Source organism: Emydura macquarii, unplaced genomic scaffold (assembly GCF_026122565.2).
Source record: "Emydura macquarii macquarii isolate MOO-44397 ecotype Brisbane River unplaced genomic scaffold, CSIRO-AGI_Emac_v2 contig_2897, whole genome shotgun sequence".
Lineage (NCBI taxonomy): Eukaryota > Metazoa > Chordata > Testudines > Chelidae > Emydura > Emydura macquarii.
In genome coordinates, this window is record NW_027133034.1 from 28,337,097 (window position 1) to 28,363,489 (window position 26,393).

General features: G+C 41.0%; 1 protein-coding gene across 3 annotated transcripts in view; it reads right to left on the reverse strand.

The window, feature by feature from the left end:
• Window positions 1–26,393, reverse strand: part of CAMK4 (calcium/calmodulin dependent protein kinase IV) — a 279,841-nt gene that overhangs the window by 71,524 nt on the left and 181,924 nt on the right. For all 3 annotated transcript variants that reach the window (XM_067568492.1, XM_067568491.1, XM_067568493.1), the window contains one exon: window positions 21,605–21,677. In XM_067568492.1, coding sequence (XP_067424593.1) covers window positions 21,605–21,677 — 73 coding nt within the window. The remainder of the gene's footprint in view (window positions 1–21,604; window positions 21,678–26,393) is intronic.

Sequence of the window (26,393 nt, forward strand, 5' to 3'; positions counted from 1 at the left end):
CTTGACCCAAGTCTCCATTTGTTAGCTAGGGCTCAAGAGAAAAGACCTAGGCTGAAAAGAAGAAAACTTCTCTGAGGTTATATTGAGGTGGGCTGATGGAGTTTCTCAAGTTTAAAAAAAGGCGGTAGAGGAGCTTTGAAAATAGGGCTTATATTAGGAAGACCTGAGAACTATGTAATTGAGACAGAGAGAGGGAATCATGGCTGAACTGATGGGAGGAGTAAACAATATCAGAGAGAGGCTATGGGAAGAGAAGATTAAAACAAACACTCCATGTGACTGCTTCCCAAATGATCTACAGCTGTTACTGTTTCAGAAGAGAGAAAGGGAATTTGGGAAGATCTTATTTCAGTCCAGTAAGTCCACAAGATAGAACTATTTATCAGAAAAAAAGGGGAAAAGAATGCTTCATAAATGACTGAAGAGTTCAAGTAATGGTGACTGATGTCAGTGAATCCTAGCTGATATTATCCCACTAATAGCATGGGGATCTGTCCTGAAGAGGACAGAAATTCCCTAGATACTTTATCAAACTTCAGGACAATAGTTTAGTTACTTCTCTGTAGTTTATAATGGAAAATTGTGACTTTGTAAATGCCCATTCTACTGTGAGCCTGGGGGCCAGAACAACACTGTTAATTTGGAGACCAACAAGTACACACTACTTTAATAGCTCTGTAGAGCAGCTTTTTAATATTACATTTTAATACACATTTTCAGTTCTTGTATTTTCTTCCTGAACAAGTCAGGTATCTTTTCCCAGGCATGGTTGTTCTGACAAAAGCAAGAAGCCATGTAAGGACAAATCCTTCCCTACATTTCTGCAGGCACACAGGACCTGGAAGGCAGAACCAGTTCTGTGCATGGGGAAAGGGTCAGGCCACGGAGAGCTGAAGGAGGGAAGGTCCTTTAGTGCAGCAAGTCCTCTCTCTGGTTACAGAGTGCTGACTCTCTGTGCATATGATTTACTTTCCACAAAGGCTCTGCCTCATTCACACCCGTTCTCCTTGGAGGCCATTTGCTATCTTGGGAGCAGTCTGCAGAGGGCAGGGACAACAACTGTCTGTAGCTCTTGGATGGCATTTGTGAGGGGGAGGGGAAGGATCCTTGCAGATACATGCAAGGCCAGGGACAATCTGGCACCTTATACTTTACGTTAACAATATACAGAATTGAGTAATAATCATTACATATTTGGATATGCTCTAAGTCAGTGGTTTCCAACCTGCAGTCTGCCCTGGGGGTCTGCAGACTATGTCTAAGGGGTCAGTGAAAGTTTGTCATTACCAGACACTAGTGGTTTTCAACCTGTGGTCCATGGACCTCTGGAGGTCCACAGACTATGTCTAAGATTTCCAAAGGGTCCATACCTTTATTCAAAGTTTTTAAGGGGCCCACAAATGAGAAAAGGTTGAAACCCCAATTTAAATCCTTATAAAAGTAAACCAGAATTTAATTTAAAGTTTAACTAAATACCACCAAATAACTGTAGAGAAATAAATAAACATCTGTACTAAAGAACACAGCTATCACTCTGCCAGAGCTACACATTTTGTGTGAAGAACAGTAATTATTGCTAACACATTTGCAAACACAAGTTTGTTTTTTTCTGATGCATAGTTCAGTGAATTTCCAGTTTGATACTGTACAAAGAATAACAGCTTAGTCCAGACCTCTTCTACTAGAAACTGCCTTGAATTATGCTAATTTTCTGTAGCTTTGTACATGTAATGGCAATATATCTTATTAGGTACTATAGCTTTATGTATTTTGTGAGCCTTCTAGTGTCCCTCACTCTCTTCTCTGATTCAGAAGCCACCAGAACCCTGCCCAAGCAGTAGTGTATATACATAAGCTGGTCCTTTTACATTATATATGTTCAGTAAACACAGTTATTTGGGCCCCAGAGTGCCTGTGTTTTCTTCATATTATGTATATATTGTTTAAAGAATCAAAGACATTACATTAGCCCTTTACAGGTGTAAGCTGGATCTGAATGAGCTCTCCCCTGCTGAGCTAGATGGGGATGGGGGGAGGGAAGGCTTCAGGACCAGACTATATTTGCATGAGCACATCCACCCTCCTACATGCTCAGCATAATCCTGGATGAGTCCCCAAAAATGTCACCTTCTGCCAGTTGAAGTGATCACTTGGACATAGCAGTCCCATCATGCTGAGCATCTAGGCAGGGTGGGGGTGCTCATGCAAATACAGTCTGGTCCTGAAGCCTTTTGCCTGTCCCCCCCTCCCAGCTACTGAGCAGGGGAGAGTTCATTCAGACCCTGCTTACATCGATAACAGTGTTTGATCTAAATCTGGGCTTTTTCCTTTGCCAGCTTCACTTTATTAAGGGGTGACAATGTGATAGGTGCTGTAGAAGACAAAGTGAAGCAGTCACTGCCCCAAAGAACTCAAAATCTAATAGACAGAATCCAAGAAGATGCGATGCATTCAGAAACTCTGAGGGAGGAATAACTCAGAGGAGTTTTTCACTCTCTAGACCTTTTACTTATGGATATCAGACTTATTGCCTGCGGAGCTCTGGATGCCATAAAACTAGCTGGCAATAGCAATTTCTCCTGCTTTCTCTCTCCTATCATGCTGACACTCAGATGGATGCTCCCTGTTAGCTGACCCAACACACTTCCATGCCAAACATTTCATTCCTGGTGGAACACCTGAATTCCAGCTGGTAGAGTGGCTAAAAGGCCTTCCAGCTGGACAGCAAGATTGTCTTTCAAAGGCACTTCCAGATTATTGCACCAAGTAAATATCATTGTGTATTGGGCTCAACCAGCCCATCCCTCACACAATACTTCCAGCAGCCAGCACTACAGTAAAGATGCAGATGAATCATCAAGTTAACCTGAGGCAGAATAGCAACAGGCCAAATCCTAACATCATTATTCAGTTTGTAGGCAACATTTTTTGTCAGTTGGACTTTTGGCTGAATAAAAACTAACTTCAAGATCTGGCTCAACAACAACAGAATTTGGCACTTTCATGACACAATCTTTTCAGTGTGCTGCATAAACATGAACTAATTAACATTTTAAGAAAATATTGTAATTAGTTCTTTAAAAGGGATGGCTTATCCATACTTTAATATGTTAACAACCCAGCAAATATGACCCTGAGTGAGTCCGTCACTGGGCATCAGATGTAGTCAGTACATCTGCAATTTTGCAGCAAGTTCATTAGTGCTTGTTTCATTTCCTTCATTAGAGGCAATAACAGATAAAATATCCTCATTTCCTTATGGCTCCTGACATGAGGGCAACATTGCCAGACTCTTGCATGTTAACCTTCACTTTCCTTAGACATCTACAGTGGCATGGAGGCACCTTTGCACAAGCTCAGGAGAAAGGTTTATGACAAATCGCTTTTGAATAATCCAAGTGATGTTGCAATCATGCATACATTTGTTAAGTAAGTTACTGGCTGTCCTATTTACTTTTTGACCTTTGAACATTTGGATGTATTCTAATCAACGAGAAAACCTTGACACATTAATTTTAAAAAGCAGAGCAGACAAGCACAAACATCAAAATGATGAAGTTACAAATTCAAGATATCTTTACTTGCTGAACATAATATTCTCTTATGTAATACGCTATTTTTAAAGCTACTGAATGCTTTCTCAAATAAAGTATATTGAGGGCCAATCTGCACTCTTTACTCAGACTATGGGAGCACATGAACAGGTCTCTAATGTAACTTGACAATTTACCTGCCCGCTTGTTGGTTCGTGACAGCAGTGTGCTGGAGGAGGCACTTGGGGACACTCGTAAGCCCCTGTTAAAATTCTGTCACCAAACTGAGGGCAAATCTGGGATGATTTCTCAACCTCTGATGGAGGCACCTCTACCCTGGATTCAGCTAAATCATCCCTGCCAGAAATAACTTCTCTCTGAGCCTCATAAATATGCTCCAGAGGAGCAAACCATTTGTCTGTGGAATGCACCAAATGGCAGATATTTTAAAAAAATCCGGTAGGATGGATACTGCTTGGTCTCTACTACAAATGACAAGTTGCACACTGTGCACATAGCAATATATTCAAGATAAATTGAAAGGAACAAATTATAAATGTTTCCTGAAAAATGTAGATTAATGTAGCACAAGTGGTGCTGCCTCCTTCATCGATTTTTGGTCATGAGAAAGCATCTTTGTTTAAATGAGAAAGCAAATGAAGAATCCCCCAGTACTTCAACCCTCCTTCCCTACACAACACACTGCCTTGACATGAAGAGTTTATTCTGGAACAAGGAAGGAAACAATTATGTTAAAATACAGGCACAGACAACACAAGAACCAGGTGTCACCCAATGAAATTACTAGGCAGCAGATTTAAAACAAACAAAATGAAGTACTATTACACACAACACGCTGTCAACCTGTGGAACTCATTGACAAGTATGTTGTGCAGGCCAAAAGTATAACTGGGTTAAAAAAATAATTAGATAAGTTCATGGAGGATAGGTTCATCAATGGCTATCAGCTAAGAAGGGCAGGTCTGGATGTCCCTAAACCTCTGAGTGCCAGAAGCTGGGACCCAACAACAGGGGATGGATCACCTCATAATTGCCCTGTTCTATTCATTCCCTCTGAAGCACCTGGCATTGGCCACTGTTGGAAGACAGGACACTGGGCTCGATGGTCCATTGGTTTGACTCAGTATGACCGTTCTTATGTATATTCTTGCATATCTACTACAGTTGTCATCACTTAAAGAAGAATTTTATATTAAGGCAAGAGAATATCAACTAGATCACATCAGATATTGTTTCTTGTTAATGAACAGAACTAGCTGAGCTGGTCTTTGCTGTGATGTGTATAGAAGGTTATAAATAATAAAATGCTAAAATAATAATTGTATTTATTAAACTCCCTTCTCTAGCCAGAGCTTCATAAGGGCTGTAAAATCATTCATTGCAAGTATAATAAACTGTACCAATAAGAAGATCCCACCCAGTTATTGTTCCATGTCTTATTTCATAACATGACTTCCAACAGGATTCTGAGCATCTGTCAATTATCCAAACTTAACTCAGAAAGAACAATTGGTATCTCTCTCTTGACATTTTCTGCAGAAATTTGCCTACAAAAGAGAAGGAGCCTTGAACTTTTTGAAAGTTATATTACCTACACACTCATCTTCAAGTCAGACATTTCTTTGAAATTCACCATTCACAAATGTTTCAACACCTTGGAGGCTTTTCGCCTTCCTTTGTAGCATGTGGGTGCAGGTCACTTACCAGGATTATCTGGGTGTATGTCATTTAATCATTTCCCTTCCGTTGTGGGGGTCTCGAGCACTGGTGCACGTTGGTCCCTCCTATTTTCTCCCTGTGGCACATAATAGTCTAGTCTCCTGTAGGCTGCAATACTTTGGACTGACTTATTTTGGTTGTTGGGTTAATCTGTAGGTGATGGGTGGTGTTGGTGGCTTGTGATATACAGGAGATCAGATGATCTAGTGGTCTTGTCTTGCCTCATACTCTCTGACTCTAAATATTATATGTGAATACACAGTTTACAGTATTGCTTTATCCACTATCCAGATAATATTTCTGAAGCTCAATACTATCCAATTCTTTGCTATTCAACCAAATATTGCAATTAATAATTCAGTACACTCCTATGCTTCCTTGTCAATGAGTCAGCCCTAAGATGTATTTTCTGTCTGTAAGTTTAGCGCATAGAGACCACTAGAAAGGCAGAAAGAGGCATAGTTCTTAATATCAGAACACCCAAAATTCTGTGATTTCTTTAACTTATTAAGGGTAGAGGCTTGGAAAAATGCAGATGCCTGATTACTTGTGGGCAGGCCACATATATGATTAACCAACCAACCTTCTCATCTGATATTAGGCATTGTGTTAAATTCAGTTATCAGGCGCATTATTTGTTGTAGTAACAACATTCAACACGGTGGCTAGCTGAATGCCTATAGGTCAGCCGAGTACTGTGGGATTCCGATGAGTAGTCAAAATTTGTTATATTACATTGTATTATATCCAACTCTAACTGACTTTCACAGATTAGCAAAATGAATTAAACCAAGTAAATAACGTTCAAATTAGAAATTTCCATCTTGTTAATGGCTTATTCACTACCTCAAACAGGAAAAATGATATTTCCCTCAAAATAATTGTTGGCCTCTAGGGGAGTCACACTGAGAAAGCTTAAACAAGGAAAACTGCAAAGACTTGGGCAAGTAAACCCCTAAATAGTGGTGGGTTTTTTCCCATAGGATATAGCAAGCCAGCAACAAACAGCTTCTGATCATCTCACTGGTTATTCAGAAGATAAAATACAGTTCCCTTAAAGTTATCCAGCCCTTTGGCTAGCACCCAGATAGTGAAGTCAAATATGATAGACAAGATTTTTAGTAATCCCATCATATGTAAAAAAAGTTCTACTAGTCCTAAAGGACTAGACTGATTACCAAATGGTTAATGAATAGTTCAGATTTTACCCAAATACACACTAAAAGCCAATGCTTATTAACTAAACTAATATTTATTTAAAAAAAAAGAAAGAAAAGACAGAATATTGGTTAAAAGATTACTGTACATACAGATCGGAATAAAATTCATAGGTCAGTTTCAAGGTAGAGATGATAACTGAGTTGCAAAGTCTCTGGAAATTACCCAAAACAGTGTAGGGGTCATTAGTCCTTTTTTAGAGCTTTCTTGTTAGAAATCAAGTCCAGAGAAAAAAAGGAGGAAATGAAGACTAAATAGTCTATGTACAGTCTGTATAATTTCTTCCATGAGAAATAGCAGGGTGAACCAGAACAAGCTGGGATCCCAATCTTGCGATCCAAACTCCCCCTGCAGAAGCTTGGATAGATTTAAGATGAAAAGGATCAGAGGCTTCTTTTATAGTCTTTTAGCAGGCTATGACAGTCACCTGATAGCTAGACATCACAGCAGGTAATCCTTGAGTGCATAATAGGTAATTACTTGTGGCTATGAAGTAACATATTCTATTTTTTGCACACACCAGCAAGTAACTGTATTAGCATAAGGCAATCGGCAATTTACAACCATTCACAGGTATTTACTACTTAAATTTCAAAGAGAAATAAAAACAATAGTATTGTTACATTCAAGCTTCATCTAAATGTTAATAACTTCCTTTGATTTTTGACTAACAGAATATAATGAAAGACAGGAAATATTTGGTTACATCAATAATCACTAGCAATATTATAGGCAATTACAGACATATCTCTACCTCCAAACTCTTAACAATGCAAGATATAACCTTAAAGCCTTAGCTATTTACAATGAATGGCTCTAATTACCCTTTTAATACCTTTAAACATGTCCTCAAAGGTTGATTTTGAGTTATTTCAGCCTGCTAGACTCAACCCTTCCTGCCCCATTGTCATAATAATGTTAAAATTAGAAGTTTCCATCTTGTTAATGGCTTACTGTTTATTCACTACCTCCAAAAAGGGGGAAAAAAATTTCCCCAAAATAATCAAATGTTCGGTTCGTTAAAAGTTCCTATTAATAGAACAGTAAGGAAATACAACAGAACTTCAATGAAAAATAATTTGAACTTTTAATAAATGCAAATGTGTGATATTTAGACTTGCTTCATGTTAGAGCCGCTGGAATAGACGTATTATCAGGAGGTTCCTTAAGATGTATGAGAACACTTTAATTTACAGTCTGCAAAAACACACCTAAAATGTCCATAAAACCCATAGCCCATTGGATCGTTGCACGATCCTAACAAAACTTTTAAAGATCTTTGAGCCTTCTTGTGAGTTTTTTTTTAAATGTATAAATAAAAGCCTAATTTACATTACGCTTTTCTTATGAAGATTCCCAGTACCTGACCACAGGCAGAGCCAACAGATGCCCTAGTGGTGACGTGAGGGGAAGGACTAGCATGGGTCTCAAACATTCCACTAAGCTGGAATACCTAAGCACAGAGAAGCACACTCTGAAGAGCTCATAAAGAGGAAAAGGCCAACCAACTGGCCCCAAAGATAGAAGGGATGGAGAAGGCCACTAGGCCATCCCCTCAGAAAACATCTCCCGGTAAATGTGTGGTGCCCACCAGACGCTGGGCCATGGGAAATCGATGGCTGGACCCTGAGTGACTGGACCCATCTGCTCCTATTTCTGCTCTAACTAGGTCTACGTTAGAAAATTTTCACCTTTGTAACACACTTCATGGCCAAATCACGAACATGTCTACACTGGGCTCCTCATGTGTTCCCAACACCAGAAAGCCACAATATCCTGCATTGGGTCACTCTGCAATGCTGCAGTGATGGAGCAGACCAAACCCACTTCCACTGCAACTGCTTCATTGCAACGGGTGTTCCCAGCACAGCCCGCAATGCCCCTTCAACCCCTTCATCGATCACACATTGCAACAAATCTCCTGTACTTCTGACAACTTCATTTTGAGCTTCTGAAACATCTGCAGTTTTATGCACACAAGATTTCAGTTTTATAAGGTGCACCATATGACATTTTAAGGATTTTCTTGTTTCGGGGAAAAAACCCCAATATCTGCATGTAATACTAAAGCCATTTCATTTTACAAAATACATATTTTATGTATTGAAAAATGCTTATTTTTGTGGTTCATCTTTAAAAATAAATTGGTCTGGACCCCAACCTGTGGATTGCTACTTCTATAAACCCCTGCTTCAGGACTTCTGTTTGGCACTGTGGGGTAGATACCAACAATGCACTAGCACTGCAGCAGCTGGAAGGTGTACTCTATATGTCACCATTAACAGGTTTATACTAGCTAGCGTGGATACAGAGCAATGTTACCAGTCACACCCATTGTAAGCTGTAACAGTACGACTGTCTAGTGTAGACAGGGCCAATGGGGAGTGAACACTTGATTACACAAAGGCGTGCGTGTCCTTTTTTTCCCTTCTCATTATGCTTGGGATGGAGAGCTGCCGGGGCAGGAAATTCTTTTTGTTAATCCACATGAGGCCAAGGGAGTAAGAAGGATGAGCCAGTGGCAGGGATTCCTATTCCTCTTTATGCTGCCCGAGAACAGAGTGTTTGCCACACTGCCAGGAGAGTATGTTCTTCTTTCCCTTACCAGGAGGGCCTGGGAAGGATTCTTTCCCCTCCTCCATAGAGTATACTGGTTCCAAGGGACTCTTCTGTGATTAGGAGGAGGGTGTTGGCTTACAGGTTGGCTACAAAGCACTCTAGAGATATTTGTGCTATTCTTCACATTTTTATATTGAGTTCCTTCACAGACAAGTGTTTCAGGAGACTGAAAAAAGCTAGAGAATGTGGTGAGTAAAATTTGGTGACAGACTGAAAGGAGATCAAGGAGAAGAGAAACAGATTGCTGCTGGGGAGAGCATGACAAGTTGTATCTGTAGGAATTTCCCTATGAAAGTACACAGATCAGAAGCTCAGAACAACTGCAGACAGAACAGAGACCAGACTACAGAGATTTAATGGGGTACTGATCTGTATATATGCTGGCACAAATAATCTTAGACATGACGTGCTAGAGTCATGTCTGCCAGCCTGGCAATAAAGCAATAAATAAGAAATAATCCCATGTCTTGCCTTTCTATAGTATCTTCCATATTGAAGAACTTTGCATATTAAACTGACATACACTCCATAGAGATCACTTCACGGCAATGCAGCCCTTTCTCAGGATAGACACAGCACCATTAAACAGCTTAGAATAGGAGGTGAACAATAATGTATCCAACAGAAATACAGGAGAAGAACTGAGGCAGGTAGAATGTCATTATCCAAACTGTCCAGGACATCAGAGTAGAACTGTTGTGTGATGGGGTATATCAACCCCACACTGAGCCAGCATGGGTTAAGGCAATGCTGCGGGCCCACTCAGCCCCGCTACTCCTGCACTCACTGTCAGATACAAAAGTGATGGTTAAAAAGGGAGGAGGCAGCTCAGTTGCTGGCTGACCAGGTAGGAGAACAGACCTCTTACGCTTTGCCCCTTGAGGGAAAGGACAAGCCCAGGACCTCTGCAGAGACTGCAGATTGCCAAAGCCTCTTCAGAAGAAGGAAGGCTTGGCCCAGGACTATGCAGTTTTGTCTTGCGACTATTTTTCTTTACTTATTTATAAAAGGACTAATGGCCCAGGCTGGGTTGCCTGAGAGGGGCCTGAGAGTCTGCTGAGACTGTTGCAGGGCACCCCTGCCCAGGAGAGGTGTGGGTAACTGCCTCAAACTCTGCTGACTTCTTGCACCTTACTTGAGCCTGCCCTATGGTATGTCTGGGATCGTGTAGAGTGCATCGTCACATGATGGAGAATGTAGGCATGATCTACCCCCCACTCCAATGAAGGGGGAGGCCTGAGTGACCCAGATCTTTAGGTACACCAAGGTGGAGAGCAAGAGCTCGCCTTGCTGGGGAAAACATGGACCTGGTATGAGTACTGAAGTGGATGGCTGAGAACCAACAGCAGCAGCAAGTGGCAGGAAGCTCAGCAACAACTCCTGCAAGAGATGGCAGCCAAAGCTGCAGATGGTCCATGAGCAACAGCATCAACAGCTGATTCAGCAAGTCATGCCCTTTAGCAACCACTAGGAGATGGCAGGAGGGTTCCTCAGCAGGAATCATGGTTCTGGCCCCAGGGATACCTGTGCCCGCAAGACTTACAAAGATGGGCCTAGAGGATGCCCCAGAAGCATTTCTTGTGACCTTGCAATAGCAACTCAGCAGCCCACAGAGTAATGGGCCATTTTGTTGGCTCCTTACTAGATGTGGATGCTGCATAAGACTGTGCCTAGGTGAAGGTGGCCATATTGGATTAACTGGACATAATGGGAGAGACCTACTAGCAGAGCTCTGGGAGGAAAAGTATCCCCGGAGGGGGGAGGGGGATGAGGGGGGTGCGGTCCAGCCTTGTGTGGTTGCCAAGAGACTGAGGTTTCAATGCTGAAAGTGGCTGAAGTCAGAAATCCACGATCAACGTTCAGGTCGCCAAGTGCATTTTAGTGGAACAGTGTGTGCGGATACTACCAGTGGGGGGAGGGGGGATAAAGGGGAAGTCTTGGTACTGAGGCACCGAGCTGAGACATTCTCCTGAGGCACTCCAGCGGATGCAAAATGATATGGCTGCAGAGGTCTCTTCAGGAGCACTGAGGGAGAGGCAGTGTGAAAATCATGGAGCAGGTCCTAAAGAAATCCATTTTAAGGTACTTGGAAGAGAGGAAGATGATCAGGAACAGTCAACATGGATTCACAAAGGAAAAGTCATGCCTGACCAACCTGATTGCTTTCTGTGAAGAGGTGACTGGCTCTGTGGATGTGGGGAAAGCGGTGGATGTGATATACCTTGACTTTAGCAAAGCTTTTGATATGGTCTCTCACAGTATTCTTATCAGCAAGTTAAAGAAGTATGGGTTGGATGAATGGACTATAAAATGGATAAAGAACTGGCTAGAGCATAGGGCTCAACGAGTAGTGATCAATGGCTCCATGTCTAGCTGGCAGCCAGTCACAAGTGGAGTGCCCCAGGGGTCGGTCCTGGGGCCGGTTTTGTTCAACATCTTCATTAATGATCTGGAAGATGGGGTAGATTGCACCCTCAGCAAGTTTGCAGGTGACACTAAGATGGGGAGTGGTAGATACCCTGGAAGGTAGGAATAGGATACAGAAGGACCTAAACAAACTGGAGGATTGGGCCAAAAGAAATCTGATGAGGTTCAACAAGGACAAGTGCAGAGTCCTGCACTTAGGATGGAAGAATCCCATACACAGCTACAGACTGGGGACCGACGAGCTAGGCAGCAGTTCTGCAGAAAAGGACCTGGGGGTAACAGTGGATAAAAAGCTGGATATGAGTCACCAGTGTGCCCTGGTTGCCAAGAAGGCTAATAGCATATTGGGCTGCATTAGTAGGACCATTGCCAGCAGATCGCGAGAAGTGATTATTCCCCTCTATTCGGCATTGGTGAGGCCGCATTTGGAGTATTGTGTCCAGTTTTGGGCCCCCCCACTACAAAAAAGATGTGGAGAAGTTGGAGAGAGTCCAGCGGAGGGCAACAAAAATGATTAGGGGGCTGGAGCACAAAACGTATGAGGAGAGGCTGAGGGAACTAGGTTTGTTTAGCCTGGAGAAGAGAAGAATGGGGGGGATTTGATAGCAGCCTTTAACTACCTGAAAGGGGGTTCCAGGGAGGATGGAGCTAGGCTGTTCTAAATGGTAATAGATGACAGAACAAGGAGCAACGGTCTCAAGTTGCAGCGGGGGAGGTCTAGGTTGGACATTAGGAAAAAGTTTTTCACTAGGAGGGTGGTGAAGCACTGGAATGGGTTACCTTGGGAGGTGGTGGAATCTCCATCTTTAGAAGTTTTTAAACTGCGGCTTGACAAAATCCTCGCTGAGATTATTTAACTGAGGTTAGTCCTGCTTTGAGGAGTGGGTTGGACTAGATGACCTCCTGAGTCCCTTCCAACTCTATGATTCTATGAAATGAGGGCCGATTCAAACAAAGGCCGAACCAGGAGGACTGGAGGTGCCAAGGACTGGGGGTCTTCTTTTCATGTGGGTACCCTGGCCACACGTATAGAGTGCAGTTACAGACAGGCCTGGACTGCCGAAAACAGGCCCCAGCCACTCTGACTGTTCCTGTAAGGCAAACATGACAGGGCTTGTTGATTCAGGAAGCAACTAGACCGTGGTATGGGACCACTTTGCAAAAGCCAGGGGACTCCTTGGGGAGACTATTTATTTACAATGCATCCAGAGCAATGATAAGACATATCCAAGTGCTCAGGTGCAACTGACCATAGGCAAGCACCTGGGATCACTGGTTGTGAGTTTAACCTCAACACTGGCCTATCTTGTGATTCTGGACTGGGAATATTTTGGGTGGTGGTTAGGCAATTTGGGGAGGTGTCAGAGTCTCCGGGTCATCCAGGGTTGGTGTTACTGGAAGAGAAGTTGAAAAACCTGCACGTTAGGGTGTAATAAGCGAGGAACCGGACCCAGGGGAAGGAGGGTGAAATAAGTCAAAAGCTCCCCAAGTCTCCCTCTTAGATGAAGAGACAAGGGCAATCCTATTACAGGAGGCAGATGTTCTGTCCAGGTTCTCCAGATTCACTGGAGAAAAATGTGTGGTTGAAACACTGAGCCAGATTTATGACTGGCTGAGTGTAGTGAGCAGGGACATAACAAATCCACAGCAAGCTAGCCAATATCCTCAATTCAAGTTCCAAGCAGACTTTTAGTAACACAATCATAGTGGCAGGAAGTCCTGAGGCTGGGCACATGCTGTCCCCTTTGCAGGACATCCAGGTAACAAGAAACCTTTGCCAGAATCTCAGGCCTTTTTTTTGTTTGTTTCTTTTTTGGTTGGGACTATTTGGCCCACAGATGTACAAGTGAGGCAGAGAGAGACCATGGGCCAGATTTTCAAAGGTATTTAGTCACTTACAGATGCAGGTGGGAGTCTAGTGGAATTTTTCAAAAGTGCCTAAATAGGGTAGACATCTAATTCCCATTAATTTAATGGATCTCCATGAGAGTTAGGTGCTTAACCTGCGATAGCACCTTTGAAAATCCCACTAGGCGCATATTTGTATCTTCATGCATCTAAATACTGTTGAAAATCTGTCCCATAGTTTCTGTGCCTCAGTTTCTCATCAGTAAAACGGGGATAATAGTACTTGCCTACTTCACAGGGGTGGTGTGAATATCAGTACATTAAAGACTGCCCAGATACCGTGGTATCGAGGGTTATGAAAGTGTGAGAGATCTGCAGATGGAAGTCTGGGTGGAAGATGTCTGTTGCTGAGAAGAATCTCTAAACTGTTTAAGAGGCTGAGAGTGGCTACACAGGGGTTGACAGAGATAGCAACAGGCATGATTTGGATGCTGAGGAAATGTGTATACTTATTTATCTTTCTGAATGAGCTGTGGAGCTAGTTTCTTTCATTTTGAAAGATCATCCCTCACAGTTTAGGTATTGCAGAAATGTAAAGTCCCAATTCTGGTTTGGACCTTCTGTGTTTGCTGTAAGAGTATCTCCAGTGTCACCACAAAGATCTAGAGACAAACTCCTTCATGAAAGATATCAAAGCTCAGAAATTGCCTGTATATTATGACTAGCCAGGCATTCTTGTACACAGTGGAGGAATGGCTACTTATGCACATCTGAGGCCGGATCCTCGGCTGTTGTACATGGTCACAGCTCAACTGATGTCAAATAAATTACAAACAATTTAACATAAGTGGAGGACCTGACCCTGGGTCTTTCAAATTCAGTGCTGGCAACATCTTTTTTGCAACAAGACACAATCATACCTTGCCATAAGGGCTTAACAATTAAATACTGTAGAATCCACTTAATTGGTACACTTTGATGTGGACAAAAATGTGCCCATAAAGTAAGAGTATCAATTATGAGTAGATCAGACAAATATACTGTGCTGGGAGATAGTCACAGTACTGTGTATAAATATAATTTAGACTACATTAAGAGAAGAGTCCCTCAGTTTGCAGTCATAATAGATCAGAAATCAGCATGAAGTGAGCAAAGAATCACGCAGTGTGAAGTTTATGCAAGCAAACATCACTTCACACTTCTTAATGACTGTGAATGGACTTTCAAACAATACTAGCTCAGTCATTTAAATGGACTTTTCACAACTGGCCATTCCCTTAACCCACTGTGTAGTGTAAGTGAAAATACACTGGTGTAGACAGCGCTATGTTGGTGGGAGACCCTCTCCAGCCAATATAGCTACTGTGGCTCATTGAGGGTGGTTTAGTTATGCTGACAGGAGCGAGCACTCCTTCTTGCTGTGACATACAAAGTTAAAAGGAGAAAGAAAATTTCTTTCCCCACTGAATAAAAACACTGTATGGTTTCATTGCTTTTCAGAGACATTTACCCCAGTCAAGATGAGGTGCACCCCCGGGATGCCACTGACTGTCAGCGAAACAAGAAAGAACCTCCAGGGGAAAAGGAAAAAAGGGCAGAGACAAAGTGCTCAGGAGATACATATGGATTTTCTCATCAATGGGGGAAGGAGAACTAGTACGGGGGCAATGGGCAATTCTACTCTTACATGTGACATTGCCACTGCCAAAATGCCCTCCACTGCATCTCAGGCCCTGGATATGCCTCTTTTTATCTTCACTCCTTTTCCTACAATGTGACTTGCATTCATAACATCTACTGCAGGTTAATCATCCAGAGTAGGACCCATGCCTTGCAACCAGCAGTTTACTGAGTTGGCAGGTTAAGAGCACTTCCAAACCGAGGCTCAGGAAGGACAGACAAGTTCTCCCATAAATTACTGCAAATGAATTTATAGACTGGAGTAATGCTAAGAGACATGGGACATCCTGCCAAAAATCTGGCCCAGAACATGAGTTAACACAATATGGGTGAGGCTGTAACTTCACAAGTCTGGCACAGGTAAGGCCTTGCAGTGGGGTCACTCCACCAGGGCTAAGAAGGCAGCCCAGACTCACTCTGCAGTAAAGGCATATGGCCAGATAGGAAAGGTCACTCTTGCTTTATTCTTATGTAATGTTCTTTGTATACTTTGGCATTTTGGATCAATTTGTTACAACAGCATAGATTCACAGATTTTCAGTGTCCAAGGCCAGACAGGACACTTAAGTTCATCTAGTCTGACCTTCTGTATAGCACAGGCCATAGAACTTCCCCAAAATAATTTCTAGAGCATCTCTTTTAGGAAAACATCCAGTTTTTATTTTAAAATCGCCGGTGATGGAGAATCCACCATAACTCTTGGTAAACTGCTCCAATGGTTAATTACCCTCACTGTTAAAAATTTGCCACTTATTTCCAGTTTGAATTTGTCTGGCTTCAATTTCCAGCCACTGGACTGTGTTATACTTTTCTCTGCTAGATTGAAGAGCCCATTATTAAATAGCTGTTCCCCACGCAGTTACTTATAGAATGTAATCAAGTCACCCCGTAACTTTCTTTGTTAAGCTAAGTAGATTTTGCTCTGTGAGTCTGTCACTGTAAGGCATGTTTTCTAATCCTTTAATTATTCTCATGGCTCTTTTTTGAACTCTCTTCAATTTATCAACATCCTTCTTGATTTAGGGACAAGAAAATTGGCCACAGTATTCCCTCAGCTATTGCACCGTGTAAAATAAAGAAGTAAAATAATACTCCTACTTGAGATTATGCATCCATTAGCCCTTCTGGCCTTAGCATCGAACTGGAAGCTGATTATCTACCATGTCCCCCAAATCTTTTTTCTGAGTCACTGCTTCTCAGGATATAGTCTCCCATCATGTGAGTATAGGCTATATTCCTTGTTCCAGGATATGTACATTTACATTTAGCCATACTACATTAGCAGGTTGAAAACAAACAAGAGGAAGTACTTCTTTACACAATGCACAGCCAACCTGTGGAACTCGTTGCCAGTTATTGTGAAGGCCAAAACTATAAATGAGTTCAAAAAAGAATTAGATAAGTTCTTGGAGGATAGGTCCATCAATGTCTATTAGCCAAGACAGTCACGGATGCAACCCCACGCTCTGGGTGTCCCCAGCCTCTGACTGCCAGAAGCTAGGAATGGACAACAGGGGATAGATCACTTGATAATTGCCCTGTTCTGTTCATTCCCTCTGAAGCATTGGCATTGGTGACTGTCAGAAGACAGGATACTGGACTAGATGAACCATTGGTCTGACCCAGTACGGCTGTTCTTACGTTCCTAAAATGCATATTGTTTACTTGCATCCAGTTTACCAAGTGATCCAGATTCCTCTGTGACAGTAACATGTCCTCTTCATTATTTACCAGTCCCCCAATTTTTTCCATCACCTGAAAACTTTATCAGTGATGATTTTATATTCTCTTCCAGGTCATTAATAAAAATGTTAAATAGTGTAGTGCTAGTAACCAATTCCTGTGGGACCTCACTAGAAATACACCCAGGCAATGATGATTTGGCATTTACAATTACATTTTGAGACCTATCAGTTAGCCAGCTTTTAATCCATTTAATGTGGGCTACATTACTTTTATATCTTTCAAGTTTTTTAATCAAAATGTCTTGCAGTACTAAGTCAAATGCCTTACAGAAGCCTAAGTATATTATGTCAACACTTCCAGAGGGGTAGCCGTGTTAGTCTGTATACAGCAAAAACAACGAGAGTTCTGTGGCAGTTTAAAGACTAACAAATTTAATTTTTGTAGGCATAAGCTTTCGTGAGACTCAGCTCACTTCAACACTATTACATTTAACAACCAAAGTTGTAATTTCATAAAAAAAAAAAAAAAAGATATCAAGTTAGTTTGAAATGATTTATTTTCCAAAAAGCCGTGTTGATTGGCATTATTTATATTACAATCCTTTAACTCTTTATTAATAGAGTCCCGTATCAGCTGCTCCATTATCTTGCCCAAGATTGATGGCAGACTGACAGGCCTATAATTACCAGGGGCATACCATTTATCCTGTCTAAATATTGGCACAACATTAGCTTTCTTCCTGTCTTCTGGAACGTCTCCAATATTCTAGGACTTACTGAAAATCAACATTAATAGTCCGAAGAGTTCGTCAGTCAAGTCTTTGAAAACTCTTAGATGAAAGTTCTTTTACTGTGTCTATTTCTTAATTTCAGATAATTTTCAGCTAACATTTCTTTTCTCTGATGTAAAGCTCACTAACTGCAATATCAATTAGGTATTCAGGGTGAAAATATGCTTTCAAATGTTCTACTTGAACTCCCTCTTCAGTACAGTCAAGGAGAACCCTGCGGTTGCATCTGAGTTTTAAATATCATGTTGAAAAAAAGCCACTGCTGAAGTCTTATGCACATAAGGTTTCCCAACCATGCTAACACCAATGGGATTTTTTCCTATAATTCCCTAGGGTAGGTAATGCCTAGGTGAAAATTAGACCCATATACACATTGCAGATATAAATATGAGCATTCTATACTGTGACAAACAGATTTGAGAGAACTGCAGCAGATCTTCAACTAATGGGCATCATTGGACTGCAGCCAGGTCAGGGGTTATAGATTATGTTTGATTATTATTATTATTATTATGTATTTAAACAGTATATACAATATATAATATAATAAATTATTTTATAGTAATACATTTAATGTATTTTCATTATATTAGTTTTATGTTAAACTAATACTTTTTTCTTTTTAAACATGCATAGTCATCCTGTCCATCCTGCTCTGTTTCCAGAGAACATTTTGTTCTGAGTATTTTCTGCAGTAAGACAAACTATATATTAGGAAAAAATTCAATGAGTTTAGACCTTTTTTCTGTTGATGAACAAATCCACAAACTGATTTCACTTATTCAGAATTACTTACTGATGATAGTTTGTTTAATTTAATTATTATTCCAAACAAAGTCTATTCCAGATATTATCCTCATATTGAGCACTCTTTTAAATATATATATATATATTTGTTATGTCTCATAAAAGTCACATATTTTTGTTTCTGCTGCCTGATTAGATGACAAACCAGGAAAACCACATAGTGAATCAGAGTCCACACACACGATCACAAATGCATTTCCCTACTGTCTGGCCAGCTGTAGTGTGTTCTAGCTAATGATTGCACTAACAAAAGGTTCCACAGACTAGTTTCCCATGAAACATAACTGAGGATTTAACTTTTATTCATTAACAAGGGCATCTAATCCATGGAACCTTTCTCTGATAACAGTAATCAAAACACTGTTCGTCCAAAATTATATTTTATAATATTTATTAACCTATTTTTACTTTGATTCCTGTGTTTAGAGACATCACCTTTTGACTGGAAACAATATGCATTCAGAAAACTCATTTCTTTGGCAAGGCCAAAATTGCAGTACTTTGGCCTCCATTTCACACCTCAGAAAGAAAAATCAATATAATCAATTTACATGCTCCTGAGTTGTATTTATCAAGCTGAAAAGGAATTGATTTCAAACACATGCACATATCTACAGGGAAGAGAAAAACAATGTAAACCTATTGTTAACTTGGTTTATTTAAAAGAAAGTACAGACAAGAAAATCACTTAGGGCCAGATTCTTTCACTCTTCTTCATGAGGTAAAATCCTGGCCCCACTGAAGTGAATGGCAAAAGTCCCACTGACTTAAAAAAGGGGCCAGGATTACACCAGCAGTGAACAGCCTCACTGAATATGGGTGGCAAAATCTAGTGCTTAGCTTTAGCAGAACTTGTCAATTCTTGTGAAATTTAGATGACCACCACATTTTTTATACTGAATCCCTTTTTATTCTCCACTTATTCTGCTACTCAGACCCTTCTATGTTAATCCAAGAGAACAGGTGAAATTATTCATAAGGAGCCTGCAGCCCTGGATATCTACCAATCAAAAGGATGTTCAGCTCATTGTTTACAGGATAAATATATCACCTTCCCAATGTGGTTAAGATTCTTTCATAGGAGGCAGAAAATCTGAAAAGTGTATTTCAACAAAGTTCCATGACCATTTTAATTAAACAAAAATGAGGAAATCCTCAGAGCACCCTAATTTTTATAAAACCACTATGAAATCTAGATGTGTGTATTGCTTTGTCTCAGCTAAAATCTATTAATATAGAGAAAAAAATCTTTGTTAAGGAGGAGTTAAGGTTCTAGGTACCTCACAATACCCTTTACACACCTTGCAACCTTCTAAAAAGTGAGGGGACAATTTCAAAAACTCAAATGTTGGGAAACTAGGAAATGCTGAGTTCTAAGCCCCCTTACAAGTCTCTCACAACAGCATGAGGGTATTATAACAAGCAAAACATAAATGTTAGAAAACCAGTAAATACAGTTAAGTTTGTAGTAAGTAGGAAGTGTCAACCTAACTGCCCCTTCTGGGGTTGGCAACAGGAAGCAGAACAGTAATGTATCCGTCCCATCAATTTATATATATATATCCATCACAACCCGAAATCATCATTCCTATTCATGCACTTCCATGAGCCATCACAGTGGGTCTATGCAGCACCGATCTGGGGAGTAGTTGCAAATGGTTGACAGAGATTTCACTACACAAAAAAAAAAAAAAAACCCTTAAGGAGGAGTAAGGTTCTACTGTGCTCCTCCTTAGGGCAGGAATCAGAGGAGGCAGGGGTAAGGTTGTGTGATTGTGGTGCATAGTTTCTGTCACTTTAACTCTGCATTGCCTGGTTTTCTAAAGGTGGTGTTTTGTTTTTTCTTATAACACTAATGGTCTTGTAAGTGGAACCTTAATGTTACATTTCCTGGTCTCAGAATATTTGAGCTTTTAGTATTGACATATCATTTCTGGAAGAATTCAAAGCATACAGGGCATTGTGGAGTGTCTGGAAAGTTATTTCACATGAACCATGTTTTTGCGTGTTAACTTTACCGCTCTTAGAAAAATTAAGTGTAGTGAAAGGGGGTTGGATGAGAAACATCTTTGAGGGGCCTGGGCTGGCTTTCTTGGAGTTGTTGAGCACTTTGTTCTTGCTGGTAGGGGGATATTTGAGTTATGAACTGAACCAAAATTAACAGCAACGATTAGAAGATGAAACTTGAACTCCTGGTCTCTTGGCCTGTAGTCCAGGACAGTTTTCCCTAAGCTGCAGAATGTTTGTTGGGAAACCAGTCTCCCATGCAGGACTGCAGTGGTCTCACTATTGCTACGCTACTCCATGGAACCAGAAATAAAGACTAACAACTTATTAATTTGACTCAGAGACTTATTCTGGGTACCGGACACTAGATCTCAGCAGGGGCAGTCCAGAGACGTAAGTTTCATGTGGTTATTGCCACAGGTTTTTTTTTCATATTTCTGTACAAGAAACCAATATAAGAAAACTGAAATTTTAGAAGTATGAAATGTGGGGGCAGGGGACTGTATCTTGGGAATCCCTTGACCAAATGACTAAATTTGCATCACAAAAACTTTACCCAGGGCCCTAAGTGTCCATCTCGGGTCATGCCGTATGTTCATTTTTGAGAGGGTTGAGAATTTAGCTTTAACCAGACATTCACTTGCAACCTAAACTACTCACTTCCCCATAATCCATCTTGATTGTATATTCTTTATTGAGCAGTCCCCTAAGGTTGTATGTGATTGGCTTAGAGACCTCTGCATACATGTTAGCATACGTAAAGGAACACAGTCAGGCAGTGACTGAAAATGAACCAAGATCTCTTTATTCATGGCTACATTCTGCAGGAAACTCCCACTCAAGTTTCCCTATCAGTCCATGAAATCTGACAAATTCATTCATTCCATTAGTCTCTCAATGTTGGATGGAAAGGTAATGCATTTCTTCTGTATGAAAAGGAATCCTAAATAAATGATGGTGATGCACTTCACAAAAATTTGAATGGAAGACAGGTTTTTAAAAATGGGTAGTGATAAAGAACATTAATTCAACTATAGCAGATGGATTATAGCCTGGTGTCACTCCAGGTCACTTTTGCCTGAGATGTCACTACTTTCGAGGGATGAACAGAAAGTAATTATAGAAATGAATGTATAGACTAGCTACAAGGAAAAGCTGCTTCTTTCACACCTGTGTACTTATTAAGCAATTGTTCCAAACAAATGAAAGATGATTATGTGGTGAGCCTATGATCCTAGTTAATACTTACAGCAACTGCCTCCAGGATTTGTTTAACAGCATTGGCGGCATCTCGCTCACTGTAATATCCTTTTTCCACAATCCTATAAAGAAACCAAGAGATACTGCTCAGACTCATGGATTAAGATGAGCACGCAATGCAGGTAAATACTTCATAAAAAAATTAATCAAAAAGTAATCAAATTTGAACACGTTTGGTAGGCTGTGACGCTCCCTGCAGAATCAAAATTGCAGATTTCGGATGGTGAAAGCTAGGTCTATACATCTGTACTTTACCTGTGGTTCCTAGTTACTATAAAAAGGATTTTAAAATACCAGTTTATTGTTGTAGAAGTAAAATCATAACTATTAATAAAGTTTGCAAAAGAAAGGTATTAGAACTCTAGTCTATATGATGATGGATTTCAGAAAATCAGAGCTAGCCAAATCATCTGTATAATCTTTTGGGAATGCTTTCTTCTGTTTATATTCAGTTTAAGCCATTCTTTTAAAAATGGTGTGGCATCCATTTGCAATGTCCCATCAAGATCTGTTCCACACAATCTACAGGGTTTGGTGTTAGAATCTGCAAGCTGCAAATTATCCCTGTACCAATCTGCTGATTTGTCATCTTTTTTGTTTTCTGAGTATAGAACTGCTGCTATGTGATCCACCTAGAAACTTCATTGAAATAAAATACTTTATTGTTCTTTATAAAACCATAAAACCAAGTATGGTATGTGCAGATTGTTCATGACAATTAATAGCCTGATTTCTCTGAAATCCTGAGAACCTGCAGCTTATGGTGAATTTACAGGCTTTGTCGGTGCCAGGAACCTCTGAAAATCTTTTCTTACATCAATTCAACTCTTTTTAAAAACAAAACAAATATGTTTTTCTTTTATAGAGTTCTCTTTTGGAAGCTTTTAAAATAATGGTACATTAATATATAAATGCCTTTTTTCTTTAAATGGGCAGAAACAATTACAAAAGTTCTGGTGCCTGATTCAGGGTTTGCATGTACAGGGACATTCTGGAAGAACGTGAACTAACTTTACTGAATAAAACAAAATATAAAAACACAGTTATATAAAAAAATTAAATAAAGCAAATAATTGCTGTCACCATTTAGCTTTTTTTGGTTTAAAAATTGAATTAATTTTGAAAGCTCAACAGAACAGAGAGATTGCACACAGGGCATATGTTATTACATAAATATAAACTAGTAAACGATGTACAAAAAATTAAGCAGAATTGTATCACTTAACACTTACAAAAATTCTTCATTAAAGAAACCCCCCAATATTTTCTAACTATTTACGACCAACAACATTTCTCTCGTATAGACTTACACCAAAGATACATTTGCTCCATAGGCATGATTTTTTATTGATTTTCAAAGCTGAACCCAATATATACAGGTTTTTGTCTTAGATACCGTACACAGAAGTGCATGGCTGTGTACCCTCTGTAAAGTCAGCTACTGCATAGTGACTGATTTTTGTGATAAGGCACAAAAAGCTCCCACGTACCTGGAGCAAGGGTGAGATTATGTTTTACATCAAAAACCTAAAAATCTGATTTATTGGGGAGGGGGAGACACTTTGCATATGTCTTCTGCAGTATTTATTTCAGCAGGGCTGTTGTGATGAGTGTAGCAATAAGAATGAGCGCCACCTTTCAATGTGTTTCATTATGACAGCACATGGGCTGATGAAAAAGATGCTATTAAACTGTCTGACAAAATTACTACATAGTCACTGGGATTTTCAGTATAATACATATGGATTTTAAAAGGTAATAACCCATCAATCAGGGGTAGATCTAACAAACATGGTAGCACCTTACTTTACCTTTAGAGTGAAAGATGGGTTTGTTTTGAATAATGTCATTTACAATTTTACCATGTAACTGACAAGCAGTAGAGAAATATATAGTAGAACAATGATGATTCAGTTTGACTGGAGGGAAAAATCCAATGAGGCTGGGATATTTTTCAATTTATTGTTTCATAGTACAGCCTAATAATCAACACTCCTGTTCATTGTTCTTCAAAGAGAGACACAATATAGTCTAAAGTGACACCCACTCATCAATGCAATAGTAAAAACAGCAACTTATAGTACTTGCTGTTTCACTAGAGAATCAGAGAAAAGAAGAGACTCAGTTCTTACTCTCAGGGGAATTCAAAATAAGAACAATTTTCTTGTGATTTAATATAACATAACACTGAATTATTTCTAGGTGAAGATTTTAGAACACTTTTAGAACTAGATTTTTAAGAGCTGTAATCTTAATCATTATTTACTTTTTATGTTATTGCTTTGACTGCCTGGATACATGAGGACCAATATTCTGTGTGTTGTCATTTTCATGCACTTGTATCCAATAGATCACACTTTTCTAGTCATAAAATATATCCCACAGCAGCAGCTGTTCATTTCTAAAGACTAGTTCTGTACATCCAGCAAAATAAAACGGTTACTAACCTTCTGTAACTGTTGTTCTTTGAGATGTGTTGCTCATGTCCATTCCAAGTAGGCATGTGCATGCCACATGCAGAGAACGCTGGAAATTTTTTCTCTAGAAGTACCCATAGGGTCAGCTGGGGAGCCTCCTGGAATCACACCGTCCTGGAGCCCTATATAGGGGTCTGCTGATCCTCTGCTTCTTCAGTTCCCTCTTGCCAGCTGGCTCCGACAGAGGGATAGATGGGTGGGTGGTGGAATGGATGTGAGCAACACATCTCAAAGAACAACAGTTACAGAAGATTAGTAACCATTTTTTCTTCTTCGAGTGCTTGCTCATATTGATTCCAAGTAGATGACTCCCAAGCCAGACCATTAGGAGTAGGGGTCAGAGCTCAAAGACTGGTAGGTTGCAGTACTGCTATACCGAATGCAGCGTCATCTCTGGCATGCTGGGTAATAGCATAGTGGGTTGTGAAGGTGTGAACCGATGACTATGTCGCCACCCTACAGATATCCTGGATCGGCACATGTGCCAGGAATGCTGCGGAGGATGCTTGAGCTCTCGTGGAATGGGCTGTTACTGGTGGCGCGAGGACTTGCACCAGGTCATAACATGTCTTAATACAATAAGTGATCCAAGATGAAATACGCTGGGAAGATACTGGTAGCCCTTTCATTCTATCTGCTACCGCTACGAATAGCTGGGTCATCTTCCTGAACAGTTTGGTCCTTTCTATGTAGAAGGCTAAGGCCCTCCTGACATCTAATGAGTGCAGCGTCTGCTCCCTGCTAGTAGGGTGCAGCTTTGGAAAGAAAACCAGGAGAAACATGTCCTGGTTTGCATGGAAATGAGAGACGACCTTTGGTAGAAAAGCCAGATGAGGATGAAGATGGACCTAATCTTTGAAGAAAACCACATATGGTGGTTCCGATGTAAGTGCTTTGAGCTCGGATACCCTCCGGGTTGAAGTTATGGCTACGAGAAAGGCCACCTTCCAGGACAGGTAAAGGAGTGAGTAGGTCGCTAGAGGCTCAAATGAAGGTTCCATCAGCCTTGAGAGGATGAAGTTGAGGTTCCACTGTGCCACTGGCGAGTGTATCAGTGAGTACAGTCTGTCTAGCCCTTTCAGGAACTGTAAACCAAGGAGTTAGTGAACACCGACCGACCGAATTCCCCGGGATGGAATGCAGAAATGTCAACCAAATGGACCTTGATTGATGAGCCGGAGAGGCCCTGTTGCTTAAGGTGCAGCAAATAGTCCAAGATGGTGGAACTGACACCATCGTACGTTGACTATCCTTTTGAGCTGCCCACAGTGAAAACTGTTTCCACTTTGCTAGATAAGAGGCCCTAGTAGAGGGTTTTCTACTATTGGGGAGGACCTCCCTAACTTGCTCCAAAGATGCTGAACCCCACAGAGCTTTCATGCTGTGAGGCGTAACGATTTGAGATTGGAGTGTCACAACATGCCATGTTTCTGGGTGATCAGGTCTGGAAGCAAAGATAGAGTGATCAGTGTGGCCACTGAAAGGTCAAGGAGCATGGTGAATCAGTGCAGGCACGGCCAAGCAGCGGCTATTAGGATCATCGAGGCTCTCTTCTGCCTGATCTTCACCAGGACCCTGTGGATGAGAGGAGTCAGAGGAAAGGCATAAAACAGCTGGCCCATCCATGGAACAAGAAAGGCGCCTGCAATGGACCCGGGACTGTAGGTCTGAAAGGAGCAGAACTGTAGACACTTCCTGTTGAGCTTTGTAGTGAATAAGTCCACACAGGGAACACCCCACTGATGGAAGATGCTTCTCAACACGTCTGGCTGGATTGACCACTCGTGGTTCAGGAAAGATCTACTGAGGCTGTCAGCTAATGTATTTTGGATCCCGAGCAGGTAGGATGCTTCCAGGTGTATCGAATGAGTGATGCAGAACTTCCACAATCTGAGGGCTTCCTGGCACAGGGTAGAGGAGCAAGCTCCACCCTGTCTGTTTATATAAAACACCACTGTTATATTGTCTGTCTGGGCCGATACTACTTTGTCCTCTTGATGGTCTTGGAAGGCCTGGCAAGTCACATGCACTACCCTCAGCTCCCTCACATTCATGTGAAGCAAAAGTTCCGCTTGAGACCACAGGCCCTGGGTCTTGAATTCTCCTAGATGAGCTCCTCAACCCATTGCTGAAGCGTCTGTGACCAGATATAGCGAAGGACAGGGAGGTGAGAAGGAGACTCTTGCGCATACTATTTGTGGATTGCACCACCAATCTAGGGTCTGTAGAACTGAGGGAGGAAGCGAGACCACCTTGTCTAAGTCATCCCAAGCAAGGTGGTAAACTGACACCAGCCACACT